This window comes from Oryctolagus cuniculus, chromosome 12, assembly GCF_051225735.1.
Source record: "Oryctolagus cuniculus isolate XC-2025 breed Fujian yellow rabbit chromosome 12, ASM5122573v1, whole genome shotgun sequence".
NCBI lineage: Eukaryota > Metazoa > Chordata > Mammalia > Lagomorpha > Leporidae > Oryctolagus > Oryctolagus cuniculus.
Window position 1 is genome coordinate 109085001 of NC_142878.1, and position 27383 is coordinate 109112383.

Sequence of the window (27383 nt, forward strand, 5' to 3'; positions counted from 1 at the left end):
AGCCAGACTCCTAATAGGTCACACACATACACACACACACACGGACAGCCAGACTCCTAATGTCACACACACACACAAACACACACACACACGGACAGCCGGACCCCTAATACATCTCACACACACACAGGGAGCCAGACTCCTAATATGTCTCTCTCTCTCTCACACACACACACACACACACACACAGGGACAGCCAGACTCCTAATAGGTCACACACACACACACACACACACACGGACAGCCAGACTCCTAATACGTCTCTCTCTCTCACACACACACACACTCACACACACACAGGGCCAGACTCCTAATACGTCTCTCTCTCTCTCACACACACACACTCACACACACACAGGGAGCCAGACTCCTAATACGTCTCACACACACACACACACACACACACGGAGCCAGACTCCTAATACGTCTCTCTCTCTCTCTCTCACACACACACACACACACACGGAGCCAGACTCCTAATACGTCTCTCTCTCACACACACACACACAGAGGAAGCCAGACTCCTAATATGTCTCACACACACACACACACACACACACACACGGAGCCAGATTCCTAATACGTCTCACACACACACACACACACACACACACACAGGGAGCCAGACTCCTAATACGTCTCACACACTCTCTCTCTCTCACACACACACACACAGGGAGCCAGACTCCTAATACGTCTCTCTCTCACACACACACACACACAGGAAGCCAGACTCCTAATATGTCTCACACACACACACACACACACACACACGGAGCCAGATTCCTAATACGTCTCACACACACACACACACACACACGGACAGCCAGACTCCTAATAGGTCACACGCACACACACAAGGACAGCCAGACTCCTAATAGGTCACACACATACACACACACACACGGACAGCCAGACTCCTAATGTCACACACACACACAAACACACACACACACGGACAGCCGGACCCCTAATACATCTCACACACACACAGGGAGCCAGACTCCTAATATGTCTCTCTCTCTCTCACACACACACACACACACACACACAGGGACAGCCAGACTCCTAATAGGTCACACACACACACACACACACACACGGACAGCCAGACTCCTAATACGTCTCTCTCTCTCACACACACACACACTCACACACACACAGGGCCAGACTCCTAATACGTCTCTCTCTCTCTCACACACACACACTCACACACACACAGGGAGCCAGACTCCTAATACGTCTCACACACACACACACACACACACACGGAGCCAGACTCCTAATACGTCTCTCTCTCTCTCTCTCACACACACACACACACACACGGAGCCAGACTCCTAATACGTCTCTCTCTCACACACACACACACAGAGGAAGCCAGACTCCTAATATGTCTCACACACACACACACACACACACACACACGGAGCCAGATTCCTAATACGTCTCACACACACACACACACACACACACACACAGGGAGCCAGACTCCTAATACGTCTCACACACTCTCTCTCTCTCACACACACACACACAGGGAGCCAGACTCCTAATACGTCTCTCTCTCACACACACACACACACAGGAAGCCAGACTCCTAATATGTCTCACACACACACACACACACACACACACGGAGCCAGATTCCTAATACGTCTCACACACACACACACACACACACACACACAGGGAGCCAGACTCCTAATATGTCTCACACACTCTCTCTCTCTCACACACACACACACACAGGGAGCCAGACTCCTACACACACACACACACACACACACAGGGACAGCCAGACTCCTAATACGTCTCTCTCTCTCTCTCTCTCACACACACACACACACAGGGCCAGACTCCTAATACGTCTCTCTCTCTCTCTCTCTCTCACACACACACACACACAGGGCCAGACTCCTAATACGTCTCTCTCTCTCTCTCTCTCTCTCTCTCACACACACACACACACAGGGAGCCAGACTCCTAATACGTCTCACACACACACACACACACAGGGCCAGACTCCTAATACGTCTCTCTCTCTCTCTCTCTCTCTCTCTCTCTCACACACACACACACACACACACACAGGGAGCCAGACTCCTAATACGTCTCACACACTCTCTCTCTCTCTCTCTCTCACACACACACACACACACAGGGAGCCAGACTCCTACACACACACACACACACACACACACGGACAGCCAGACTCCTAATACGTCTCACACACACACACACACAGGGAGCCAGACTCCTAATACGTCTCACACACTCTCTCACACACACACACACACTCACACACAGGGAGCCAGACTCCTAATACGTCTCTCTCTCTCTCACACACACACACACACACACACAGGGAGCCAGACTCCTAATACGTCACACACACACACACACACACTCACACACACACAGGGCCAGACTCCTAATACGTCTCTCTCTCTCTCTCTCTCACACACACACACACAGGGAGCCAGACTCCTAATACGTCTCTCACACACACACACACACACACACACACACACAGGGAGCCAGACTCCTAGCAGGACTGTGACGGGGAAGGCTGACTTCTTGTCCCAGTGGCCCCATCGCATGGGATGCAGCAGAATCTGTGAACGGTGCTGAGCTTGCAGTCCAGAGGGGAGAGCGGCAGATGAAATACCAATCACCCAGCTGCGATTGTGTGTGTGTAGAAAACTGTTATTGTTTTCCGGATTAACCGCTGATTCATCTGTCAAGAGTTATCTGTAGGGGGCTGGCGCTGTGGCACAGTGGGTAAAGCTGCCGCCTGCAGAGCCAACATCCCCTGTGGGCGCCGGTTCCAGTTCCAGCTGCCCCACTTCCGACCCAGCTCTCTGCTATGGCCTGGGAAAGCAGTGGAAGATGGCCCAAGTCCTTGAGCCCCTGCACCCACGTGAGACCCAGAAGAAGCTCCTGGCTTCAAACAGGCGCATCTCCGGCTATTGTGGCCAACAGGAGCGTGAACCAGCGGATGGAAGATCTCTGTCTCTCCCTCCCTCTGCCTCTCCTTCTCTCTGTGTAACTCTGACCTTCAAATAAATAAATACATCCTAAAAAAAAAGTTTTCTGTCACTGTCTCCGGCCGTGCGGGTGGCTGTCCCTTCAGTGGTGAAATGCACCTTCCTGCCCCTCAGTGACACCGGACAGGGCCAGAGCCAACTTCTGCACGTGGCACTGGAGACTGGTGAGGGAAGCCAGCAGTGGTCACACCTGGAATCAGTGCCAGAACAGGGGAGCCACCTGGGCACCGGTGGATCTGGGGTGAGGAGAGGAAGGCGAGTACAAGAAAGGGACGCTCTGCCCCAGACAGGAAAAAGCTGAGCGGGGCTCCGGCTGCCAGGAGCAGGCTGGGGAGGGCTGGGACCCAGGAAGGCTGCCCTGGGCCTTTTTGCTTGGATTTGAAGGGAAAAAACAACAAGCAGCAGCCCAGACCACGCCTCCAGGATCTCAGGAGCCAGGCTGCATTCCTCAGAGCTGCGCCTCCCCAGAGACGGGAGTGCCTGACTTTAGAAGCAATTAAGTATCTAGGCTATTTTAGGATTACTCCTTGACCACCTGGAATATCTTATTAAAGCCCAGCTCAGATGTCCAAAGCAATTTTAGTTCCCATTCCTCACTCCTGCCCAGGCAGCAGTTAACCCTTTCCTGGGGATGAGAGCACGGGGCTCAGCCACCGCCGATTCTTGCAAAGAGCCTCGAGTGAAAACTGAAAACCAGGTGGCCACGGTGTCCACAGTGCACCCCAGGGCCAAGGGTCCTGCGACTTCCTAGGCCCGAATCTCAGGGCAGCCGTCGGGAAAACACCATGCCTGCAGGGGGCACAGCCCAAGTCTCTGGCTTGGACAAGAGAAGCCAGAGCCCGGTCCAGGGGGAGCTTGGAAGCCAAGCGCAAGCTGGCAGCTGGGTGTGGGCAGTCCTGTCGGCCGCAGCTACAGAGGGTGGGAGCACCACAGAACGACGCCCCCAGTCACTACTGACCCCAACACCAGTCAGCAGAGCACAGGAGGCTCTGGCCAGCTCTGTGAGTGTCCCCCGCAACACACACGCCTGGATGACGTGGTGACGCTCCTCCAACTCCCAGATCTCAGCACAAAGAGAAACGCTCTTTGCCCTGCCCCGGTTTTAGCTGCTCCCAGGTGTGACGGGCAGGATTACAGAGATACTGTTGTGAGCCACGCTGTGGGACTCCAAACCCTCTTGATAAGATCAGGATTACCGCCCCCCCCCCCCCCCCCCCCCGCCTCCGGCCCAGGCCGCGGAAGCTGGGCTGTAATTATCAGATGCACACCTTCCGCCGCCAGGTCACGTTAGCAGGAACCAGAAAGAGCTTGTCCACCTACTACTAGCAATGGAGATCCATTCAAACGCGGTGGCCTGGAAAAAGTGCTAAGGGCCACTTCTCTGATTAGGCTGAATGGGAAGGGCGGGGGAGGGGAGCCAGGGTGGGGTCCCACCTTCCCACCCAGGTCGAGGGAGAACAGGAGGAGGACACCCAGGTCTGGGCAGCCCGGGGAAGTCCCCGCTCCTTCCCTCTGTGGGACCTGGGCTGGCAGCACCGTGGCTTCCACAGTGGCCGCGGTGTCCACTCACACACAGGGCCTCACTGAGGGCCGCGGGGCCTCCATGAGGACGGAGATCAGGCCCGAAGAATCGGGAAGCTGGCTGAGGACAAGCTCCACAAAAGGTTCAGTCAACTTCTAAACGACACATTTTCTTCTGAGAGATTCATTTATCTGGAAGGCAGAGTGAGCGACAAAGACATCCTCTGTCCACCAGTTCACAACAGCCAGTGCTGAGCTGATCCAAAGCCAGGAGCCCTCACTCCCCCGGGGTCTCCCACGTGGGTGCAGGGCCCGAGCAGCTGGGCCACTGCCGCTGCTCTCCGGGAACATCAGCAGGAGCTGGATCAGAAGTGGAGCAGCCAGGACCGGAACCAGCAGTGCTCGGATGGGCTTGACCACAGCACCGCAGCGCCAGTCCCTCCCCCCACACATGGTAACTGCAGCGGAAGAACAGACTTTGACCAGTGCCATCGCGGGGATGGGCGCTGTGGCCCGGCAAGTCCCGCTGCTGCGGGAAGCCGCATCCCACGCCGGCTGCCAGTTCGAGACTGGGCTTCCCCGTTTCCAATCTGCTCTCCTGCTGATGCACCCCGGGAAGCAGCAGGGGACGGCCCAGTGCTTGGGCCCCTGCCGGCCATCTGGAAGACCTGGACTGAGTTCTGGGCTCCTAGTTTGGGTCTGACTCAGCCCCAGCCACGTGGGCATTTGGAACGCTGAACTAGTGGGTGGAAGGCATCTCTCTCTTTTCAAGTAGACAAAAATAAGCAACAAAAAGGGAGGGGGGCTGCGCTGTGGAGCCTGTGCAGCCGCGCAGCGACAGCGTCCCACATGAGCGCCAGTCCCAGTCCCGGCTGCTCTGCTTCCGATCCAGCACCCTGTTAATGTGCCTGGAAAGCAGAAGACGGCCCAAGTGCCTGGGCACCTGCCACCCCTGTGGGAGACCGGGAAGGACTTTCAGGCTCCTGGCTTCAGCCTGGCACAACCCCGATCACTGTGGCCAATCTGGGGGGTGAACCAGCAAGATCGCTCTCTGTCTCTCCCCCTCTGTCAATCTGTCTTTCCAATAAATAAAATGAATCTAAAAATCTTTATTGACATGCTGTCATTAATTACTTTATAAAGCGAGAAAACATCCCTCCTTCACTTTCCAGTTCGGGATCCCAGGGCAGGTGTCCCGGGCAGGGTGCTGGCCCTGCTGCGGATCCCCGGAGCGCCTGCCAGGCCTTCTCCAAGGCCACACTGTGTGCCTGGTGCTGGCAGGGCGTGCCGACGTCGAAAGCGGCTGTGCCTCTGCAGGCAGGAGCCTCCCACCAGGAATGGTGTCTGGTTCTTCCACGAGGCTCCTGACCAGCCGACGGCCCGGCAGGTGGTGAGGACACAGTGAAGAACAAGCCGACAGGAGCGGCAGCAGGACGGACAGGGCCCGGGTGAGGACTCCGGCGAGGGCAGCGAGAGCACACTGCAGGCTCTGAAGACAGCAGCGGCACTTGCACAGGGCGAGACACGGGAGCTTCGCCAGCAGAGCAGCAAACACAACGGGGTCTCCTGGGCTAACGGGAGTGGTGCAGTGGGAGTCCCCACGTCCCCACAGGGACCCCAGGCAGCATCGCCCTTCTGGGAGCATCAGCCTCACACATCTGCAGCCCACACTGAGTGCCTGGGTTCAAGTTCCGGCTCCTGCTCCTAATTCCAACTTCCTGGGAAGCAGCAGTAACGGCACAAATACTTGGGTCTCCGACACCCAATGGGAAACCTCAACTGCGTCCCAGACTGCTGGCTTTGACCTGGTTCAGCCCCAGCTGTTGTGGGCATCTGGGGAGTGAACCAGTGGATGGAAGATCTCTCCGGGCCAGCGCTGTGGCACGGCAGGTTAAGCTGCAGCCTGTGGCGCCAGCATCCCATATGGGCGCTGGCTCGAGTCCTGGCTGCTCCACTTCCAATCTGGCTCTCTGCTATAGCCTGGGAAAACAGCGGAAGACGGCCCCTCCATCCATGTGGGAAAAAGCTCCTGGCTCCTGGCTTTGGATCGGCTCAGCTCTGGCTGTTCTGGCCATCTGGGGAGTAAACCAGTAGATGGAAGACTTCTCTCTCTCTCTCTCTCTCACACACACACACCCACACCCCTCTCTATCTCCATCTCTCTCTCTCACACACACATACCCCTCTCTATCTCCATCTCGCTCTCTCTCTCTCCCTCCCCTCTGTAACTCTTGCCTTTCAAATAGCTAAATCTTTAAAAAAAAAAAAAAAAAGCCCTCTTTCTGCCTCTCAAGTAAATTGCTTTTCATTTTTTTAAAAAAATTTTATACATTTAAAAATTTTTTAAATTTTTATTTCATTTCATTTGAAAGGCAGAGAGACAGATAAACAGAGATTTTCCATCACTAGTTCATTCCCCAAATGCATGCAACAGCCAGGGCTGGGCCAGGGCAAAGCCAGGAGCTGGGAACGCAGTCCAGGTCTCCCAGGAGTGTGGCAGGGACCCAAGTACTTGAGCCACCATCTGCTGCCTCCCAGGGTGCATGAGCAGGGAGCTGGCCTGGAAGTGGGAGGAGCCGGGAGCCTAGGCACTCCGCTGTGGGAGCAGGTGTCCCAGGCAGCAATGTAGCCCCTGAGTCACTTTCCGAGACGTCCGACCCCCATTCCACACCTTTCCTATTAATCCTAGATGGAGTAAATATCGACACAAGAGAACAGAGCAGTGAAGTGGTAAGAGTTTTTCTTACTAAGCCCCTCCTGATGAGAGAGAACCGCATGTGGAGTTACAGCGTCTGTACCTTCATAGACTAACATGAGAAACACACCTCTAGGCCAGGGCCTCTTCTGGGAGGAGTTACTACCAGAAAGCGACACACAGCACGGGGCAGGCCATTCTCCCAGCAGACACAAAAGGCAAACACATGAAAAGACAGGAAAAACCGACCAGTGTTCACAAGAGTTCAGGAAAACACATCCTTGGTAGCACAGCCAGTTACTACCTTTGGAGGATGACTGAGCACTACATACCCCCCCCCACACACACATCCAGCCTGGAGGACGACCCCTCCCACACCCAGCAGGGCACAGGCTCAGCACACTGGAGGGGGTGGGCGGGTCACCGAAGCCTGCTTTAAACCTGAACTGCGTACTGCGTAGCACGCTCTATCACTCAGCTCCTCGTGAGTGCACACCCACACTGCTTATGTACTTTTCAGATAAGGGATTATAAAGGAGTGGCACACACCTTCACGAACACAACACACAAGGTGGCCGCGGCACCAAGTCAGAGAACAAGCGTAGAGTTCTGAGGGTTGCTGACGACTGTCGTGGCACAGCAGGCTGGGCAGCTGCCCGCAGCACTGGCATTCTATACAGGTGCCAGTTCGAGTCCCGGCTGCTCCACTTCCATTCCAGAGTTACAAAGACAGAGAGAGAGGTCTTGCATCAGCTGATTCACTCCCTGGACGGCCACAGCAGCCAGGGCTGGGTCAGGCAGAAGCCAGGAGCCCAGAGCTTCCTCCAGGTCTCCTACACAGGAGCAGGGCCCCAGCACTCGGGCCATCTCCCACTGCTTTCTCAGGTGCATCAGCAGGGAGCTGGATCGGAAGTGGAGCAGCCGGGTCTCGAACCATGCTTGTACGGGATGCTGGTGCTGCAAGCAGCTGCTGAACCCACTGCAGCTCAACACGGGCCCCTCAGAATAAAGCTGAATGATAAAAACGTTCATGGTTTGCCAGGTGAAAAAAGCTGGGCACACAATTCTATATAAAACTAAAACAAAATCTATGAGACAAATCTTCCTTCAAAATACAGGGAACTACTCACATGTCAGTTATAGCTACGTTACCTAGTGTGCCTGTATTTTCCTGTGCACAGAGGACTACTCACATGTCACAGTTATACCTAAGTTACCTAGTGTGCCTGTATTTTCCTGTGCACAGAGGACTACTCACATGTCAGTTATACCTAAGTTACCTAGTGTGCCTGTATTTTCCTGTGTACAGAGGACTACTCACATGTCACAGTTATACCTAAGTTACCTAGTGTGCCTGTATTTTCCTGTGCACAGAGGACTACTCACATGTCAGTTATACCTAAGTTACCTAGTGTGCCTGTATTTTCCTGTGCACAGAGGACTACTCACATGTCACAGTTATACCTAAGTTACCTAGTGTGCCTGTATTTTCCTGTGCACAGAGGACCACTCACATGTCACAGTTATACCTAAGTTACCTAGTGTGCCTGTATTTTCCTGTGCACAGAGGACTACTCACATGTCAGTTATACCTAAGTTACCTAGTGTGCCTGTATTTTCCTGTGCACAGAGGACTACTCACATGTCAGTTATACCTAAGTTACCTAGTGTGCCTGTATTTTCCTGTGCACAGAGGACTACTCACATGTCACAGTTATACCTAAGTTACCTAGTGTGCCTGTATTTTCCTGTGCACAGAGGACTACTCACATGTCAGTTATAGCTAAGTTACCTAGTGTGCCTGTATTTTCCTGTGCACAGAGGACCACTCACATGTCACAGTTATACCTAAGTTACCTAGTGTGCCTGTATTTTCCTGTGTACAGAGGACTACTCACATGTCACAGTTATACCTAAGTTACCTAGTCTGCCTGTATTTTCCTGTGCACAGAGGACTACTCACATGTCACAGTTATACCTAAGTTACCTAGTGTGCCTGTATTCTCCTGTGTACAAATTCTTATACTTTCCACGTTCTCTAATGAGCCTGAATTCCTTGAACAGTCAGAAAACATAAATACAAGCTATTTTAGTCATGAAACCACTGAGAAAAGATGGTCTTCCCGCTCCGTGTGCACAGGGCGAGGGACTAGGAGTGAGGCTGCCCGGGTTCCCGCTTCCCAGCGTGAGACCACAGCAGCCCGGTTCTGTCACCTCGTCCGTAAACACGACACACACCAAGAGGAGCAGCAAACAGCAGGCTGCCTCACCTGGCCCAGAGAGAGAGCAGAGGAGAGGTCAGAAAGACCTCGCCATTTAAAACACAGAAACACACACACGGGGGCAGGTGTTTGGGCTAGTGGTTACACTGGCGTGCCTCGGTTGCCGCATCCTGCTACACCCCGGGGGCCGTGGAGGATGGCTTCAGAGTGTGGGTCCCTGCCACCCACGTGGGAGAGCCAGATGGAGTTCCAGGTTCCTAGCCCCGCTGCTGTAGGCGTTCAGGGAGCGAACCTGCATATGGGAGCACTCCCTCTCTCTCTCAAATAAATAAGAATCAAAAACAAGCAAACAAGCAGCGGACAATCCCGAGTCGGCTGTGGAGGAGCTCTGCCATCTCCCTGGCACCCTCCCCGCCCAGAGAAAACCTCCTACGGAGAGGCCAGCCGGAACTGCACACCTGCAGAGAGCAGAAACAAACTGGAAGGTGCAGTGGGCAAGCCGACGTGGGCCGACAGGCTCAAGGGACCTGGACGGAGCTCTGAACAGCAGAGCGCCCAAGGGACAGGAGTCCAGGCTGCAGGCCCCCTGCCTGCCAGGAACCAGGACTGAAATTACTGCACAGAGCCGGAGCCAGGAAGGGCCACATCTGCTTCCCCCATGAGCCGGACCTGGAAAAGCTGCCATTGTGGCCGGCACTGTGGCATCATGGGTACAGCCTCGAGCTGTGACGCCAGCACGGCATATGGGCACAGGTTTCTGACCCGGCTGCTCCACTCGGCCCAGCTCCCTGATAGCGGCCAGGAAAAGGAGAAGATAGCCAACTTCTTGGGCCCCTGCCACCTAAAGGGGAGACCCAGAGGAAGCCCCTGGCTCCTGGCTTCAGCCTGGCCCAGCCCTGGCCATTGTCTCTCCTTTGCTCTCTGTAACTCTAACTTTCAAATAAATAAATAATCTTTGAAGAAAAAGAAAAAGAAAAGCTGCCACGCCCGAGGTCCCCTGTGGCAAGAGTGTCCACAGAAACTCACTGGGCGGAGGTGCAAACTCCAGGTCCACAGCAGAGGGGAGCCCGGCAGGAGCGCTGCCACAGCAGGGCCCCCACGTGAGCACACCCCGAAAAACCAGCAGCAAAAACACCACAACATCGGCACGGCTTGCGTTGTGAGGACGCGTGCTGACAGCACAGTGACTGGAAAGCATCCTGAAGGTGAGCATGATTTAACAGAGGGGCGGGATGCTGACGTCTGCTCAAAGCTGAGCAAGGGACACACTGGTTCTCACCACGCTCTCCGGCTTGCTTGAAATTTCTATATGAAAAAGTTTTAGCAATTTCTTAATAGAAAGCTTTAAAAAGAGGTGTTCAAAGAGCTAAAGGAAAAGAGAAATCATGAAGAGCAGGCAGATTTGTAAAAGGCAAAAATGTCTCAACAATTAAACACAATGATTAAGAAACACATTTTTCAAAAGAGCTATAATAGAATAGAGAGCTGAACCGAGAATTGGCAATCGTGAACTTCCATGTGCAAGTGTTCCAGGATGCAGGCGCAAAAAGGGGTACAGTTCTGAAAGTGAAGATGGCCCACTGGACGGAGACTGGCGAAGAGAAACCAGTGGCCGGGAGCACGCGCTCACACACGCGCATCAGGCTGAGGGAGCAGCCCAGGCGCGAGGAGGGCAAATGCCAGGGGCAGGCATCGCGTGCAAGCGAAACTGCTGCGCACACCAGGGCGGCATGGATTGCGTTGAGTGCTGGTTCCTGCTAAACACCAGAGAAGGCAGCAGAAGACGCCCGGGCCGGCGCCGCGGCTCACTAGGCTAATCCTCCGCCTAGCGGTGCCGGCACACCGGGTTCTAGTCCCGGTCGGGGCGCCGGATTCTGTCCCGGTTGCCCCCCTTCCAGGCCAGCTCTCTGCTGTGGCCAGGGAGTGCAGTGGAGGATGGCCCAGGTGCTTGGGCCCTGCACCCCATGGGAGACCAGGAAAAGCACCTGGCTCCTGGCTCCTGCCATCGGATCAGCGCGGTGCGCTGGCCGCAGCGCGCCGGCCGCGGCGGCCATTGGAGGGTGAACCAACGGCAAAGGAAGACCTTTCTCTCTGTCTCTCTTTCTTACTGTCCACTCTGCCCCTGCACCCACATGGGAGACCAGGGGGAGCTCCAGGCTCTCGGAGTCAGCCTGGCCCAGGCCTGGCCTTTGCAGACATTTGGGGAGTGAACCAGCAGATGGAAGATGCTCTCTTTCTCTCTCTCTCTTGCTCAGCCTTTCAATGAATAAATAAATAAGTAAACAAACATTTTTTAACAAGCAAATCTAAACCTAGAATATTGAAGTGGGAGACTCAAAATAGCAAAGCCAAAAAGAAAAATTTTAAAAAGTATGAGAGAAAAAGATTCACAAAAGTAGTAAGATTGACAAAAAGCCTTCATTGTAAAAACAATGAAATCCATCAACACAGTGTTAAGGAAAGCAAGTCAATACAGACTCTATGGCTATGAACAGCTCTATTCAGCCATAGGAAGACCAATTATTACACAAAAATCTGTGGTAAAAAAAAAAAAAAAAAGTGAAGAAGAAAAGTGGAAAGTGAGCCCAGAAGGAGACAGCGGCTGCATTGATGACGAGAAAAGAAATGCATAACCTTGGTAAATCTACAGAAAAAATGATGGGGCCTGCACTGTGGTGCAGCAGGTAAAGCAGCCACCTGCAGGGCCAGCAGCCCATATGGGCGCCGCTTCAAGTCCTGGCTGCTCCACTTCCGATTCAGCTCCCTGTTACTGCCCTGGGAAAGCAGTGGCAGGTGTCCCAAGTGCCTTGACCCCTGCACCCACGTGGGAGACCTGGAATTAGGTCCTGGTTTCGGGGTGGCTCAACCCCGGCCACTGGTGGAAGATATATCTGTATCTGTGTATCTATCTCTGTCTATCTCTGCCTTGTGAAGAAATCAATCTTGAGAAGACAACTACTGGGAGAAAAGGCCTAATCTGCAGTAAGATTAAAGTAACTCAGAACTAAAACACTGGCCACTGTAAACTGGAAGGTGGGATTAGAGACACAAAAGCTAAAACTAGAATTTCTAAAGTACTAAGGCTTGAAAGTAGTATTGGAAGAATGTAAATTTCAATAAAAAAGCAAGCAATCAGGGGTTGGTGCTGTGGCATAATCGACTAAACCTCTGCCTGAGGCACCAGCGTCCCACATGGGTGCCAGTTTGAGTCCTGGCTGCTCTCTGCTTATGGCCTGGGAAGACAACAGAAGATGGCCCAGGCCCTCGGGGCCCTGCACATGCGTGGGAAACCCGGAAGAAGCTCCTGGCTTTGGATCGGCACAGCTCTGGCCATTGTAGCTATCTGGGAAGTGAGCCAGTGGGTAGAAGACCTTTCTGTCTCTCCCTCTCTCTGTAACTCTACCTCTCAAATAAATAAAATCTTTTTCAAAAAGTAACCAAAGAATAGAAACAGAAAGTATAACTTATAAGACAGAATAAGGACAGCACAAAACCCAACTCATTAAGACAGGCAAGGACAGAGAGAGGGTTCCTGAAAACCCAAAAGCAAAGGGCAAAACAGGTCAAAGGGCACCATTCAGTCCCTGGCAACCACACACACTCAGTGACCCCGCCAGTGCCACCAGTGCCTGGCAACCACACAGTGACCCCGACAGTGCCACCAGTGCCTGGCAACCACACACTCAGTGACCCCGACAGTGCCACCAGTGCCCGGCAACCACACACTCAGTGACCCCGACAGTGCCACCAGTGCCCGGCAACCACACACACTCAGTGACCCCGACAGTGCCACCAGTGCCCGGCAACCACTCAGTGACCCCGACAGTGCCACCAGTACCCGACAACCACTCAGTGACCCCACAGTGCCACCAGTGCCCGGCAACCACACACTCAGTGACCCCGACAGTGCCACCAGTGCCCGGCAACCACACACTCAGTGACCCCGACAGTGCCACCAGTGCCCGGCAACCACACACACTCAGTGACCCCGACAGTGCCACCAGTGCCCGGCAACCACTCAGTGACCTCGACAGTGCCACCAGTGCCCGGCAACCACTCAGTGACCCCACAGTGCCACCAGTGCCCCGCAACCACACAGTGACCTCGACAGTGCCACCAGTGCCCGGCAACCACACAGTGAACCCCACACACACTCAGTGACCCCCACATACACTCAGTGAACCCCTCAGTGCCACCAGTGCCCGGCAACCACTCAGTGACCCCACACACACTCAGTGACCCCCACATACACTCAGTGACCCCCACATACACTCAGTGAACCCCATAGTGCCACCAGTGCCCGGCAACCATGCGCACTGCTAAGCTAACAAGTATTAAGCAGGAAGAGGCGGCTGCACACTGAAGTAGCACTGTAGCTGACGTCTCCCTCTGAGACCGCACAAGGAAGTCAGGACAAGGAAGAAGATCCGTGCAGCCCAGTTACGCAGCCTGATGCGATGGACACAAGGCCCGGCCCCACCGTGAGGGGAGTGTCCGCTCTGTCCCAGCATGCAGGGGACCTAGGGACAAGCACACCCAAGTCCCGGGGAACGGGCATCGCAGCAGTCCTCCACCAACACATAAGGAAGCTACAGGCTGACACTGGAGACAAGACGTCGAAGTGTGTGGGACACAGCAAAAGACAGACCCAAAGAACAGGATACACATCATCAAATGCATTCGGTAAGGAACAGAAATTTCAGGAAGCGTGTTAAACATACAACTACAGCGGCTTAGAACAGAACAGACACAGGCACAAAAGGGAGTCAAAGGGAGAGAGGAAGACATCGGGAGGGGAGCAGGGCTCCTGCCAGCACGGGTACCACCGCCGGCGCCCTGCGGTGCCACACCACGTTACCGGGGGGAATGGACACAGTGCAGGAGGGATTGCTCCTGTACACTTCCTACAAGCCCAGGTCAAGCTACAGTTATCTCAACAAAAATTTCAGCAAAGAAAACAAAGAACACAGCCAAAATCCCGAGCACGACACCAGCAGACGCTGGCGAGGACGCACAGCGCCGCAGACAGGAAGGACAGCGAGGTGCTGTCTGCAGAAAACCTCCTCTCACCTCACCACCCAGCAACGGCGCACCTGCTGCTTACCCAAACGCAAGCAAACCGTGGCCTGACAGTTAAGCCTCCACCTGTAACACCAGCATCCCAGATGGGCACCAGTTTGTGTCCTGGCTGCTCCACTTCTGATCCAGCTCCCTGCTAATGGCCTGGGAAAGCAGCGCAAGATGGCCCACGTGCCTGGATTCCTGACACCCTTGTGGGAGACCCAGATGAAGCTCCTGGCTCCTTGCTTCAGCCTGGCTCCGCCCTGGCCATTGTGGCCACCTGGAGAGTGAACCAGTGGATGGAAGACCTCTCTCTCTAACTCTGATTTCAAATAAATAAAGGCTGTGGTACACAGAGAACGGGGTTCCTCAGCGCTGACAGATGAATCCCAAGCCGTGAGAAGACAAGGAGCCTTACACGCATTTACCAAGACAAAGCTCAACGGAGACCCACATCCTGGGTGCTCCCAACCCAATGTTCTGGAAAAGGCAAAAGGACAGACAGTGAAGCCATCAGTGGTCGTCAGGGCAGAGGAGCGGAGGGGGACAGAACAGGGAGCCCAGAGGGTTTGCGGCTCTGAACTGCCCTGTGTGACCCTGTAAGGGTGGACACTCATCGTCCACATTTGTCAAAACCCACAGAATGTACACTAAGCATGCAAAATATGGACATGGGGTGGCTATGTCCTGGCTCACTGTCCTAGGACCTGTGTCAGTGTGGGGTCACTGTCCTGGGCCCTGTGTCAGTGTGGGCTCACTGTCCTGGGCCCTGTGTCAGTGTGGGGTCACTGTCTTGGGCCCTGTGTCAGTGTGGGGACCTGTGTCAGTGTGGGGTCACTGTCCTGGGCCCTGTGACAGTGTGGGGACCTGTGTCAGTGTGGGGTCACTGTCCTGGGCCCTGTGTCAGTGTGGGGTCACTGTCTTGGGCCCTGTGTCAGTGTGGGGCCCTGTGTCAGTGTGGGGTCACTGTCCTGGGCCCTGTGACAGTGTGGGGACCTGTGTCAGTGTGGGGTCACTGTCCTGGGCCCTGTGTCAGTGTGGGGTCACTGTCCTGGGCCCTGGGTCAGTGTGGGCTCACTGGTTACAACAAATGCTCCCTCTGGTGCAGGATTTTGAAGAAGGGGGGCGTGGGAATATCGTGAGGGGCAGCAGGTGTGGGAAATCTTTGTACCTTGCATTGAATTTTGCTGAAAACCTAAAACTGCTCTAATAAAGTCTTATAGACATAAAACACAGCCCCACACACACACACACACACACACACACACACACACACAGAGTAAGTGACGAGAAAGTGGCAGAAACACACATTTCCGGGAGCCTGGTGTGCAGTCACGGCACTGCCCGCTGAGGCCCGTGTCCTCTCGGAGGTCACCCTTTGGTCTGGGAATTGATGCACAAACCATGGAAACGAGGCACGAGGTCCGCTGACCACATAAAGGGGGAACCTGATCCACACTGAGCGTGAACGGCGCTGAGACAGGGGCGGGCAGAGACCAGCATGCCGAGCGCAGCGAGCCTGGGCAGGAGGCAGATTACAGAGACAAGGCTGCAGAGCGGGCAGGGTCAGATCACCAAGGGCTCGGATTCAATCCACAAGGCAGAGTTAGAGAGAGAGATCTTCTAGCCACTGGTTCACTCTCCAGATGGCTGCAATAGCTGGAGCTGGAGCCAGGAGCTTCTTCCAGGTCTCCCATACGGGTGCAGGGGCCCAACACTTGGGTCATCCTCTGCTGCTTTCCCAGGCCACAGCAGAGAGCTGGATCGGAGGAGGAGCAGCCAGGACAGGACCTAGTGCCGATGTGGGATGCCAGCGCCGCAGGCAGAGGACTAGCCTACTACACCACAGCACTGGTTCCGGTTTTGGATCTTATAACTGGAGCAGCTGACGTCATAATTGAAGGGTATTCAAGGAGTAACATCTGATTTTTTTAAAGATATTTTATTTATTTATTTATTTATTTTGACAGGCAGAGTTAGACAGTCAGAGAGAGAAAGACAGAGAAAAAGGTCTTCCTTCCGTTGGTTCTCCCCCCAAATGGCTGCTACGGCTGGTGTGCTGCGCCGATCTGAAGCCAGGAGCCAGGTGTCTCTTCCTGGTCTCCCATGCGGGTGCAGGGCCCAAGCACTTGGGCCATCCTCCACTGCACTCCTGGGCCACAGCAGAGAGCTGGCCTGGAAGAGGGGCAACCGGGACAGAATCCGGCGCCCCGACCGGGACTAGAACCCAGGGTACCGGCGCTGCAGGCAGAGGATTAGCCAAGTGAGCCATGGCGCCAGCCAGATATTTTTATATACTTTATTTATTTGAAAGCCAGAGAGCCAGACGGTAAGACAGCAAGGCATCTGGCAAGTGAACGATCCTCCATCCGCTGGTTCAGGCTCCACATGGTTTTAACAGCCAAGGTGGGGCCCGCCAAGGCCAGGAGGCAGGAGTTCCACCCAAGTGTCCCACACGGAATGGAGTTCCAGGCGCCTGGTTTTGGCCTGGGCCAGCAGTGGTGGCCATTTGGGGAGTGACCCAGAGAACAGGAGATCTTTATCTTCCTCTCTCTGTAAATAAAATAAATCTTAAAAAAAAAAAAAAAAAAAAAAAGGCGAGAGAGACGGGAAAAGTATCGCTTCACAAAGCATTCAGGTGCTAATGACAGTGTTACCTAACTGCTGTGTGGTGGCATTCATTTAACAAAGATCTTCCACATGGTATTTTTCTTCTACCTTTGTAGTGTCTTTAAAATTGCCTCCAGAGGATGGTGGGAGACGACCACCATCCTGGAACAAACGAGTGCATGGGTTCAGAGGCTGAGAGAGGCAGGTTACACTGGAGCATGGGGTGGGTGAAGCTGCTGCCTGGGCTGCCCGCACCTCACACTGGAGTGACAGTTCAAGTCCTGCTGCTCTGCTTCCTGACGGCAGACGAGGGCTCAAGTATCCGGGCCTCTGTCGTCCACACGGGAGAACCAGACAGAGTCCAGGCTCCTGGCTTCGCTCTGACCCTGGCTATCGCAGGCAGCTGGGTGGTGAACTGCCAGACGGACGAGTTCTCTGTCTCTCTGCTTTTCAAATGAAGAAAAATAAACACTTAAAAAAATAACATACAAAATTCACGGGAAGTGGAATTAAAAGGTGAGTGCATTGGCACAAAACGGAAACATTTCACAGCACCAGTGCAAGCACGTGGTGGGGCTGGGGCCTAACACCGACGCTGACTTATAGTCACAGGTAACTCGGTGACAGGCACCCAGCACTGACGCCTTCAGCTCCCTGGCTAACCTCCAGAAGGGCATCAGAGCTCACACCAAGCGCGAGGCTGAAGAACTTCTGGGAGAGACGGACGTCTGACCTCATGGTTTAGACACCCACACCCCTCATCGTGGAGCCTGGCTCTGAGTCCTGCTCAACACCAGCGCCCTGCTAACGTGCACCCTGGGAAGCAGCAGGTGACGGCTGGAGCACCTGGATCCCTGCCACCCACGCGACAGAATGAACTTCAGGATCCTGGCTTTGGTTGGGCGACGGCCTGGCCATTGTAGGCACTTGGGGAGCGCACCAGCAGACGGGAGTTCTCCGTCTGTGTGGGAAAAGAAGGGAGGGAGGACAGCCCTACACACAGAGATGGACAGAGAAGACCCTTTGGGAGAGCCGAGTCAGAGATCTGGAATTCTGGATCCAAACTCTCTACTGACCACAGACTGGACACAACTGGACACGGGTGTTAAAGACAGAAGTGAAGAAAACTCAGGGTTGCCAAGCCCCTTGGTTACTGAGACACGGACCAGAGCCTGGGCAGCACCTGATCAAAGCACAGCGCACGCGCTCTCCCTGCTGCACACCTAGAGCAACGCAGCCCCCGCTCACAGGACCACCGCACGGCACCGTGAAGCGGCCGGGGCCTGTCCTGGGTGTCCTGGGTGGGCACTACGAGTCCTTCAGCTGCACCCTGGCCGGGACAGGCCAGCTGCCCTGCCCCAGGCACCACACCCAGAGCCTGTGCCCTGGTTAGGTGACGGTCCACCCTCAGCTACGAACCACCCTGAAGATCCCACGGACATCGGAGACCAGTGGCAGAGCATGTGACAGAACCTTACCAAGAAGTGGGGGACGCCCGCCGCCGCTTCCCCGGGGAAGAGTTCGTACTTTTTAGGAGGCACCGCAGGTGCTGCGGTCACGTACCCTGCACACTGCGGACAGCCTGACTCTGGAGACCGGCGCCCACCAACTGCCCAGCAGGAAGTCACCTCTCACAGCGGGATGGGACAGCAGGAAGTCACCTCTCACAGCGGGATGGGACAGGTTTTGAGTGTGAGGCAGACAACCAAAACAAGATTCCCTGTGCTCAAGGCTGTCCCCTTGGTCGCCTGGTGCCCACCTAACGTGAGGCCTTTCCCTCCTCCTGGAGAGTACAGAGGCTCCTCCAGAGAACCCTGGGGGCGCACGGAGCCGGCACCAGCTGAGGCCCCACGGCTTCCGGGCGTGTGGCGCTGCCGACGCCCTGCTTACCCAGTGCTTAGCAAGTTTAGCAGAGTGAGGAGTTCTTCGACTGCAGACTTTCTGAAGCTGCTCTGCACTGTGAAGCAATTCCGAAGCCATGCCCTGCCAAACCTGCCAGGAGGGCAGGGAAGCTGCGGGCCACGCTGCCTGAGCAACGGCTCTCAGGGCCTGCCCCGAGCTCGCTGTGGCCCCCCCACAGGCTCACCACAGGGACCGACCCCTGCCCAGCCAGCCCTCGTCCTCCGATCCACGGAGGCCGTTCAGGTCCTTCTGGAAGCCTAGCTGATACAGACAACGCCTGAACCGCCCAGGACAGAGGACCACGCGGACAGGCTGGCAGCACGCCCGCCGGCTGCCCTCTGCTCTGAGACGGACGCTCGGCTCTCTGTCTGTCTCGTTTTACAAGAGCTTGCTCGCCTGCGGGGTTTAGCAAGCTGGGCTCGGGGGCCCATCCATCTTCCCGCCACCCCGCTGTCGGAGGACGCTGCACCCCAGTGACCCGGGGCCTTCAGACACAGAATTCCCTAGGAGCTGACTCAAGGAGAACCCAGGAAGCAACGACTTCCCACGTTCCAAGAAAGGACGCCGGCACCAAGGCCAGGCCACGTGCCCTGTCTCCAGCATTCCCGGTGGTGTGCCCGGCCGTGCTAAGCTGCAGACAGTGTCAACCTTTTCACTCTGGTCTGGGAAACACGGATGTTAGCTTCTAACACACAGCACCACGGACCGGGCCCTGGGCTTCAGTAGGCTCAGGGCACAAATGAGCACAACCAAACCCCTGGAGCCGCCACAGTGCAGCCACCCGCCCACCAGCTCCTCGGGGTCCAGGCCCACTTTTAGAGCAGGGGCCTGGCACAAGGTAGTAGCTACAACAGGGGGTTGTTGAAAAGAACAAACTGGATACTGTAACACGTGCACAGTGAGATCTGAGGCCTTTGTAACTACTGCTACACGAGGACACTGTTTCTGTTCTGCGAAGTTAACTACGTAAAGACACAGGACTCAGCACAGGTTTTAAAAAAAGCAAGTCTCAGGGTTTCAGTTTCCACTGGGTCTCCCCAAGGATATTAATTTTTTAATCCTTCCAAAATACAGCTAAAAAAAATGCTTCAAATCCACAAACACATTTTTTTTTACTCTTAAAGCAGGATTTGGACAAGGGAAGAGAGTACAGAACAAAGTGATGCTGAAAAACTAAATTCCAGAGAGAAAGAGGAGGGGCACGCCTCTGGTTTTAAGCAGTGGCTACCCGATGCCCCTCACCAGTTCCCCACCCCCAAGTACAGGCAGAGGGAAATTCGGGGTCAGCATTTGCAAAGCACTTCAGCAGGTGCTCTGCCAGGCGGTCCAGCCCTAGAGGGAAGCCTTGGAACTTGACATGAACGCAGAGGGTTTCAGACGCCAGCAGCCAGCCCTGGGTGCTGAGCCGTGCGGCCGCGGCGCCGGGCCGGGCGCCCTGCCGCGGCGCACACGTGTGTGCCCGCGCACGCCGGTTCTCAAGAGTCTCCTTTCTCAAAGCTCGAACGGCCTGACCTCAACACCTGCTGCACTTCCTGCAGACAGACAGGCTCTGGAGCTCCACTTGTTCCTCGCACGCGGCGGCACTTTCTAGGAACGACCGCACACACGCGGAGGCTGGCCGGCTGCCAAGGCGGGGGCAGCCCAGCCGCCTCGGGCCTGAACTCTCCCAGCGCTGTCAGGGCGGGATCCCGCTACGGGCTGACTCAGCGGCCGCCGTGGAACTCTGCCAACCACACAGGCGTGCGGGGGCTGCCGGCAGCTCACAGATGTTTTGCTGAACTGAAGCAATGAGCCGGCAGGCGGGCCTGGGCTGGCAGCCAGGCGCTGCTGTCGTGGAAGTCGGCCTCCGACTCCAGCACTAGCCGTGCCAGAGCGCCGTGCAGTTCCAGCACCTTCCCCGCCTCAGGGGCGTGTCTGTGTGCCCGCAGGAGAGGGCGGCCCTGGGCCACCACGTGGGCCACGTGCCAGCCCAAGGGGCTGCCTAGTCACTTTTACTCCACAGATGAGAAGACAGGCTCAGCTCAGAGCCCTACCGAGAGAGCAGAGGGGGAACACAGGAAAATGATGGGGCTGGAGGCCCACTGCTCTCAACACTGCTGCCCGAGACCTCGTGCACAGGGCTCCTGGATCCACAAAGCTGGGCTTTCAGGTCCCGACGCCCCGGTCCTGTCTGACTTCTTAGAGGCCCTGTGTGAACCCACAGCTCTCCACAAATGACTTCAAACTAGCACCCTGGGGCCCCGTGAGAGCATGTGCCTATGGAGGGTACCCAGATACTACCAGCTTCCTCGTGACTCCCTGCCTCAGCACCCACAGGTCCCTTAACCTGGCCCGGCTCACTGCTCCCATTCTCTGGCTGAGGAGAAGCCAAGGCAGAAGACGAATCAGAGGGGCTGGCACTGTGGTGCAGGTTAAGCTGCCGTCTGCAATGCCCGCATCCCGTAAAAGTTCCGGTTCCACCTCCAGCTGCTCCCCTTTTTGATCCAGTTCCCTGCTAATGCCCCTAAGAAAGCAGCAAGACGGGCCACGTTCCTGGGCCCCTGCACCCACGGGGAGACCCAGATGAAGCTCCTGGCTCCTGACTTCAGCCTGGCCCAGCCCTGGCTGTTGCAGCCATCTGGGGACTGAACCAGTGGATGGAAACTCTCGCTCTCCCCGTCTCTCCCTCTAACTCTAATTTTCAAATAAATAAATAAATCTTTTTTAAAAAGGCCAACTGTGGGGCTGGTGCTGTAGCACAGTGGGCTAAGCCTCTGCCTATGGCACCAGCATCCCATATGGGTGCAGGTTCGAGTTCCGGCTGCTCCACTTCCGATTCAGCTCTCTGCTGTGGCCTGGGAAAGCAGTGGAAGATGGCCCAAGTGCTTGGGCCCCTGCACCCATGTGGGAGACCTGGAGGAAGCTCCTGGTTCCTGATCAGCTCAGTTCTGGCTGTTGCAGCCATTTGGGGAGTGAACCAGCAGATGGAAGACCTTTCTCTCTGCCTCTCAAATAAATAAAATCTTAAAAAACTTGGCCAACTGCAGAGTCCTGGTGACTTATCTCAAAGGGTGGAGCCTGGGCAATCTGGGTTCTCAACCTCACCTTCAGCTTCTAATTTTTCCTTTTTTAGAAGATTATTTTTTGGGGGCCAGCGCTCTGACGTGAGTAAAGCCACCGTCAGCAGTGCTGGCATCCCACATGGGCATGGGCTGGAGTCCCGGCTGCTCCACTTCAGATCCAGCTCCCTGCTAGTGGGTCTGGGAAGCAGCAGAGAATGGCCCAAGTCCTTGGGCCCCTGTACCCACCTGGGAGACCCGGAGGAAGCTTCCGGCTCCTGGCTTCAGCCTGGCCCAGCCCTGGCTGTGTGGCCATTTGGGGAGTGAACCAGCAGATGGAAGACCTCTCTTTTTGCCTCTCCTTCCCTTAATTGTGACTTTCAAATAAATAAATATTTATAAATAATTTATTCGAAAGAGATGAGGGAGAGGAGACAGAGGGAAGGGGGGGAGGACGAGAGCGAGCACTTCCACCTGCTCTCCTGGGCTACGGTGGGAATACGGAGTCTATCCATCCCCGTTTCTTTTCTTTCTTTTATTTTTTTTTTAAGACTCACTTATTTATTCGGAAGGCAGAATTAGAAGGGGGGGGGGGGAGAGAGAGGGAGAGTCAGTCAGTCTTCCAACTGCTGCTCCACCCCCCAGATGCCTACAAAAGCCAGGGCTGAGTCAGGCCGAAGCCAGGGGCCACGAGCTTCACCGGGTCTCCCGCGCGGGTGCAGAGCCCAGGCCTAGCAGGGAGCGGGATCGGAGTGGAGCGGCGGGGACTGGACCAGCGCCTGCAGTGCCTGCCTTCCTTCCACCACCACCCCGCTCCCCCCACCCCTAGCTCCAAGGAGGTGGGGGCCCTGCAATCACAGGTCCAAGGCTCTCCGCTGGAACACACACAATGCAAGTGCTACTTATCAGCTGCCATCGGCTGCAAAAGAACACAGCGTCCTCGGAGGACCAGGGCCTGGGCGAGCGACGCTGAGCACGCGAGCGCTCTGTCGCTGCTACACAACTATAATTAGAGGCACACATCTCATTTTTAGACACTCGCAACGTTCGCGCAAGCTCACCCTTCCTCTAGAAGGCGGCACTGCCTCGCTCTCACGAGGAACTGGGACGACCTATATTAGGAACGACTTATGCACTCCATTGCTTTCACAGGGAAAGTCCACGGCGTGTTCACGCCGAGGCTGGAAGACCCCCTGGCACAGGCGCTGCCCCCGGCCCTCAGGAAGGACACGTGACCACCGTGGCAGAGACACTGACCTGCTTGAGCTGCTCGTCCAGATTCCAGCTGGGCTGCCCCGCTGTGGCCAGGGCAGGCGGGGCCCGGGAAGCATCTTTGGTATGATCGTCTCTGGCCTGGTGCCCTGGCGCGGGCAGCACGCTGGACGCGGGCGCCACGCGGGGCTCCTGGCGAGCCGCTTTCTGCACGTGGAAGTACCTGGAGGCCGCCTGGGCCTCCTTCTCGGCCTCGGCCTCCCCGTCCGCGTCTGCCAGCCCTCCTTCCTCTTCTTCGGCCTCTGAGTTCACGATGTGCTCGAAGGCGCGGGCCGCGGCCGGGGCCGGGGCGCCTCTGGCTGAGGGAGCCAGGGCAGGGCTGCCAGCCGGCCTCCCGGGCGTGGCAGACAGGAGGGCCGGCTGTGCGGCCAGCTTGTGCGCGTACAGTGCCTGGGCCTCCCGCACCTGCTGTCCCTGCGGCGGCCGGGCATCCATCTGCGGAGCAGCCAGGGGCGGCGGCGGCGGCGGTGGCGGCAGCGGCTCCATCCCGGCTTCCGGGGTCACCCACACACGGGCATGGCTCCGAGCTGGGCGCAGCCTGGCAGGCACACCGGCTCTAGGTCTTAACCTGTAGAAAAAACAACTACGTAAAACAGGTGTAAAGAGGTGCTCTCCTCTCCGGAACGGCCTGGAGTTCTGACCACAGGCACACGCTCCTGCGCCTGGTTTCCTAAGGTGAGAGAGGTGGAGGTCTGGGCAGCAGGGGAGGGGTGACCAGGATCTCAGAGGGCAATGGGCTGCGTCGCAGCGGCAGTGGCCGGTTACCGAGGGCTTTAAGGAGAGCAAACTGAGACAACATCCAGTCTGTGAGCACCTCATCAAACGGTCCTGAGAAGGCAACCGAGAGTGCAGAATGACGACCACCACAGTGGCCAAGGGAAGGCTCCTGCTACGGGGGGGACAGGCTGACGTTTCCAGGCCCACCGGGGACAGGCCCCGCTGGCCCGGCTGCACACGGAGTTACCAGGCCCACGGGAGCGACTTCTCGCACAGGAAAAGGGAGGCCGAGAAGTGCTCCTGGATGCACCCGTTCCGAACGTCCCCGACTGGACACTGCGGCCCGGCCCGGAGAGTCCAGTTTCAACAACAGGAAAGAAGAAACACGCAGGCAGGCGGGGGTCTCAAATTGCAATCCTCGCTCAAAAACAAACAGAGGGGAATTCCTCTGGAGATTTTAACAGTTAATTAATTTGAAACAGATATCGCTGTGGCCTTCTAAACAAGCTAAAGGCTTCTTTTCCACAGCCGGCCAAGGACGCCCCTGCCCTGACTGGCTCCCGGGACATGGACTCTAGGATGAACACAAAAAGAAAGGGCCAAAGCCTTCTGGGGGCAGGTTTATCTGCATTCTTCCCGGTCGGTCCCCTCACACCCCCTCCTTCTCCACCCCCTTCCGGCCCTCCAGGCCCCCACCCCAGCAAGACTCCCTGGGGTGGGTCTCCCCCAGGCCCCCACATCGGCGGGCATTACAATGCACGGGCAAACTTCAGGGTGAGCAGGCCTGGCCGCCCGGCTCCGGCACACAGGCTGGGACTTGATACCTGCATTGTTCCAGCGTTTAGGGCCGAAAGGGGGGAAAAATGTCTTTAGCATCTTCAAAAATTCATGAGGAAGTAATCACATCTCTAGCTATAAAAACTGCTCGGATTTATGAATTTTTTATAGGTTAGAGAGAGAGAGAGGGGAAGAGAGAAAGATACTTTTTTAAAAGCTAGGCAAAAAAAAAAAAGTAGGGATTAAAAAAAAAAAAAAAAAAGCAAAACTCTCGCTGTTTGTCTTCAAAGGGCCGGCTGTGCGAAGACCCGAGTCCCAGCGAGCCTCTCACCGCCCTGACTTCCCCCCGGACACCCGGCCAGGGCCGCCGGTGCCCCCTCCAACGCCGCATCCCTCATCCCACCCCGCGGGCCAGAGAAGAAACGCAGGCGAGCGCTCCGAGCGCGAACGGCCGCAGCCCAGGAACACCGCCCGGCGGTCCCGGCGCCCGGCCGGGCTCCGACCACCTGCCCCGCGGCGCGGCCCCTCCCCCATCGCCCCGAAACTTCGCGGGGCCCCCGGCCCCTCGGCGCCCCCACGCCCAGCCGCACGACGTTCGCCGCGGCCCGGCCTCCGGCCACCCCGCCGCGGCCCCTTGCCCTGCCCACCCCCTCGAACGGGCACCGAGCGCCCCGCGCGCGCGCGCCCCCCGGCTCCCCGCACACCTGCCTCCCCTCCACCTGCCGCGGCCCCCCTCCGCCGGGACCCCGCGCCGCTCACCTGCGCGGGGCGCCCGGGCTCGCCCGCTGTGGTGGACGCGGCCGCTCAGGCCCCGGCGCCGCAGCTGCGTCTCGGGCTCCTCCGCGGCCGGGGGCCACAGCCGGGGCGGGGCCCGCACCGGAAGCGGCGCCGCGGGGCCGCCCCGCCGGCCGGGGGCGGGGCCGTGCGGGCCGGGGCGGGGCCCAGGAGCGGAAGCGGCTAAAAAGGGAAGGTGGGGTGGGGCGAGGCGGAAGTGGCGCCTCGGACGGCCCCGCCCCCCGAGTCGTGGGCGGAAGCGGGTGGAGGCGGGCTGGCGCTTCAGCCAATGGGAGAGCGCGGGCGCGGAGGAGTTCCGGTGCGGGCACTTCCGCGGGCAGTTGAAAAGAGCCGGGCTGGCGGCGGGGTTGTCTGGTGGCGGAGGCTGGCGCGGCTTGCGCCGTGAGGCTGCGGGGGCAGGCTGATTAACGACAGGGCGGTGCTGGGGCTCTCCGTCGTGTCGGTCGGTTCCCCGGCTTCCTCCTCTGCGCGCCCCGCGCTGACGCCTGGCTGTCGTCCCTGGAGCCCCCTCACGTGGGCTCGTGTTCTCACCCGGGGGGTCCCCAAGGTGGAGGGCTCCGTGCGGCCTGAGGTCGCCTGTGGATCTATGCGCCCGGCCCTGGTCTGGCTTCTGCTCTCACACCCTCCCAGCCCCAGCCCGCCAGAAACGGCGGAACGCCCCTCCTCCGAGCCCCCGAGCGTGTGCGGCCCCCTGAGGACTTGCTGCGTAACTGTTGTTTTGCTTTATCTCAGCCTCCCAGCCGTTGAAAGCCTCTGGTTATCGCTGCCGATCCGTTAACCCCGCCCCCCACTTCCCTCCCTCCTGCGGGGAGGGGATGCGGTCTCTCCCTTCCCTCTCTCTCTCCTCTCTCTAAGATTATTTATTTGAAAGGCAGAGTTAGAGACAGAGATCTTCCATCTGCTGGTTCACTCCCGGAAGCCAGGAGCTTCCTCCTGGTCTCCCACGTGGGTGCAAGGGCCCAAGGACTTGGGCCATCTTCTACTGCTTTCCCAGGCCACAGCAGAGAGCTGGATCGGAAGTGGAGCAGCTGGGACTCGAACCGGCGCCCATATGGGATGCCGGCGCGTCAGGCCAGGGCTTTAACCTACTTCGCCACAGCGCCGGCCTCATAAATAAATCTTAAACCTCAACTGGTCAGAAATTTCCTATATTTCAGGTCAACTTGTCCTCCACTATTTCGGCAAATCCCTAACCCTTCACTTCCTGTCCACTTCCTGATTATCTTGCTAACAGAAAACGCAGAACACTCTGAAATCTAAAAGTCCACGTCTGTGTCCTCCCATATTCTTCTAGAACTATTCCATCAAAGGTATTGGGGGCCGGCGCTGTGGTGCAGCAGGCTAAGCCTCCACCTACGGCACCGACATCCGGCATCCCATACAGGCACCGGTTCAAGTCCTGGCTGCTCCACTTCCGATCCAGCTCTCTGCTATGGCCTGGGAAAGCAGTAGAAGATGGCCCAAGTCCTTGTGCCCCTGCACCCACGTGAGAGACCTGGAAGCAGCTCCTGGATCCTGGCTTCAGATCAGCTCAGCTCCAGCCATTGCAGCCATTTGGGGAGTGAACCAGTGGATGATCTTTTTAAAAAATATATATTCATTGGGGGCCAGCACTGTGGTGCAGCGGGTTAACACCCTGGCCTGCAGTGCCAGCATCCCATATGGGTGCCGGTTCAAGATCTGGCTGCTCCACTTGTGATCCAGCTCTCTGCTGTGGCCTGGG

General features: G+C 56.7%; 1 protein-coding gene across 1 annotated transcript in view; it reads right to left on the bottom strand.

Annotated features, from left to right (window-relative positions):
* The window catches only part of ARID3B (AT-rich interaction domain 3B), a 47636-nt gene extending 21860 nt beyond the window's left edge, over positions 1-25776 (bottom strand). The window contains exons 1-2 of the mRNA XM_070054682.2: positions 25625-25776; positions 23357-23939 (exon numbers count right to left, since the gene is read on the bottom strand). Coding sequence (XP_069910783.2) covers positions 23357-23857 — 501 coding nt within the window. The 5' untranslated portion in view covers positions 23858-23939; positions 25625-25776. The remainder of the gene's footprint in view (positions 1-23356; positions 23940-25624) is intronic.
* Positions 25777-27383: the final 1607 nt, after the last annotated feature.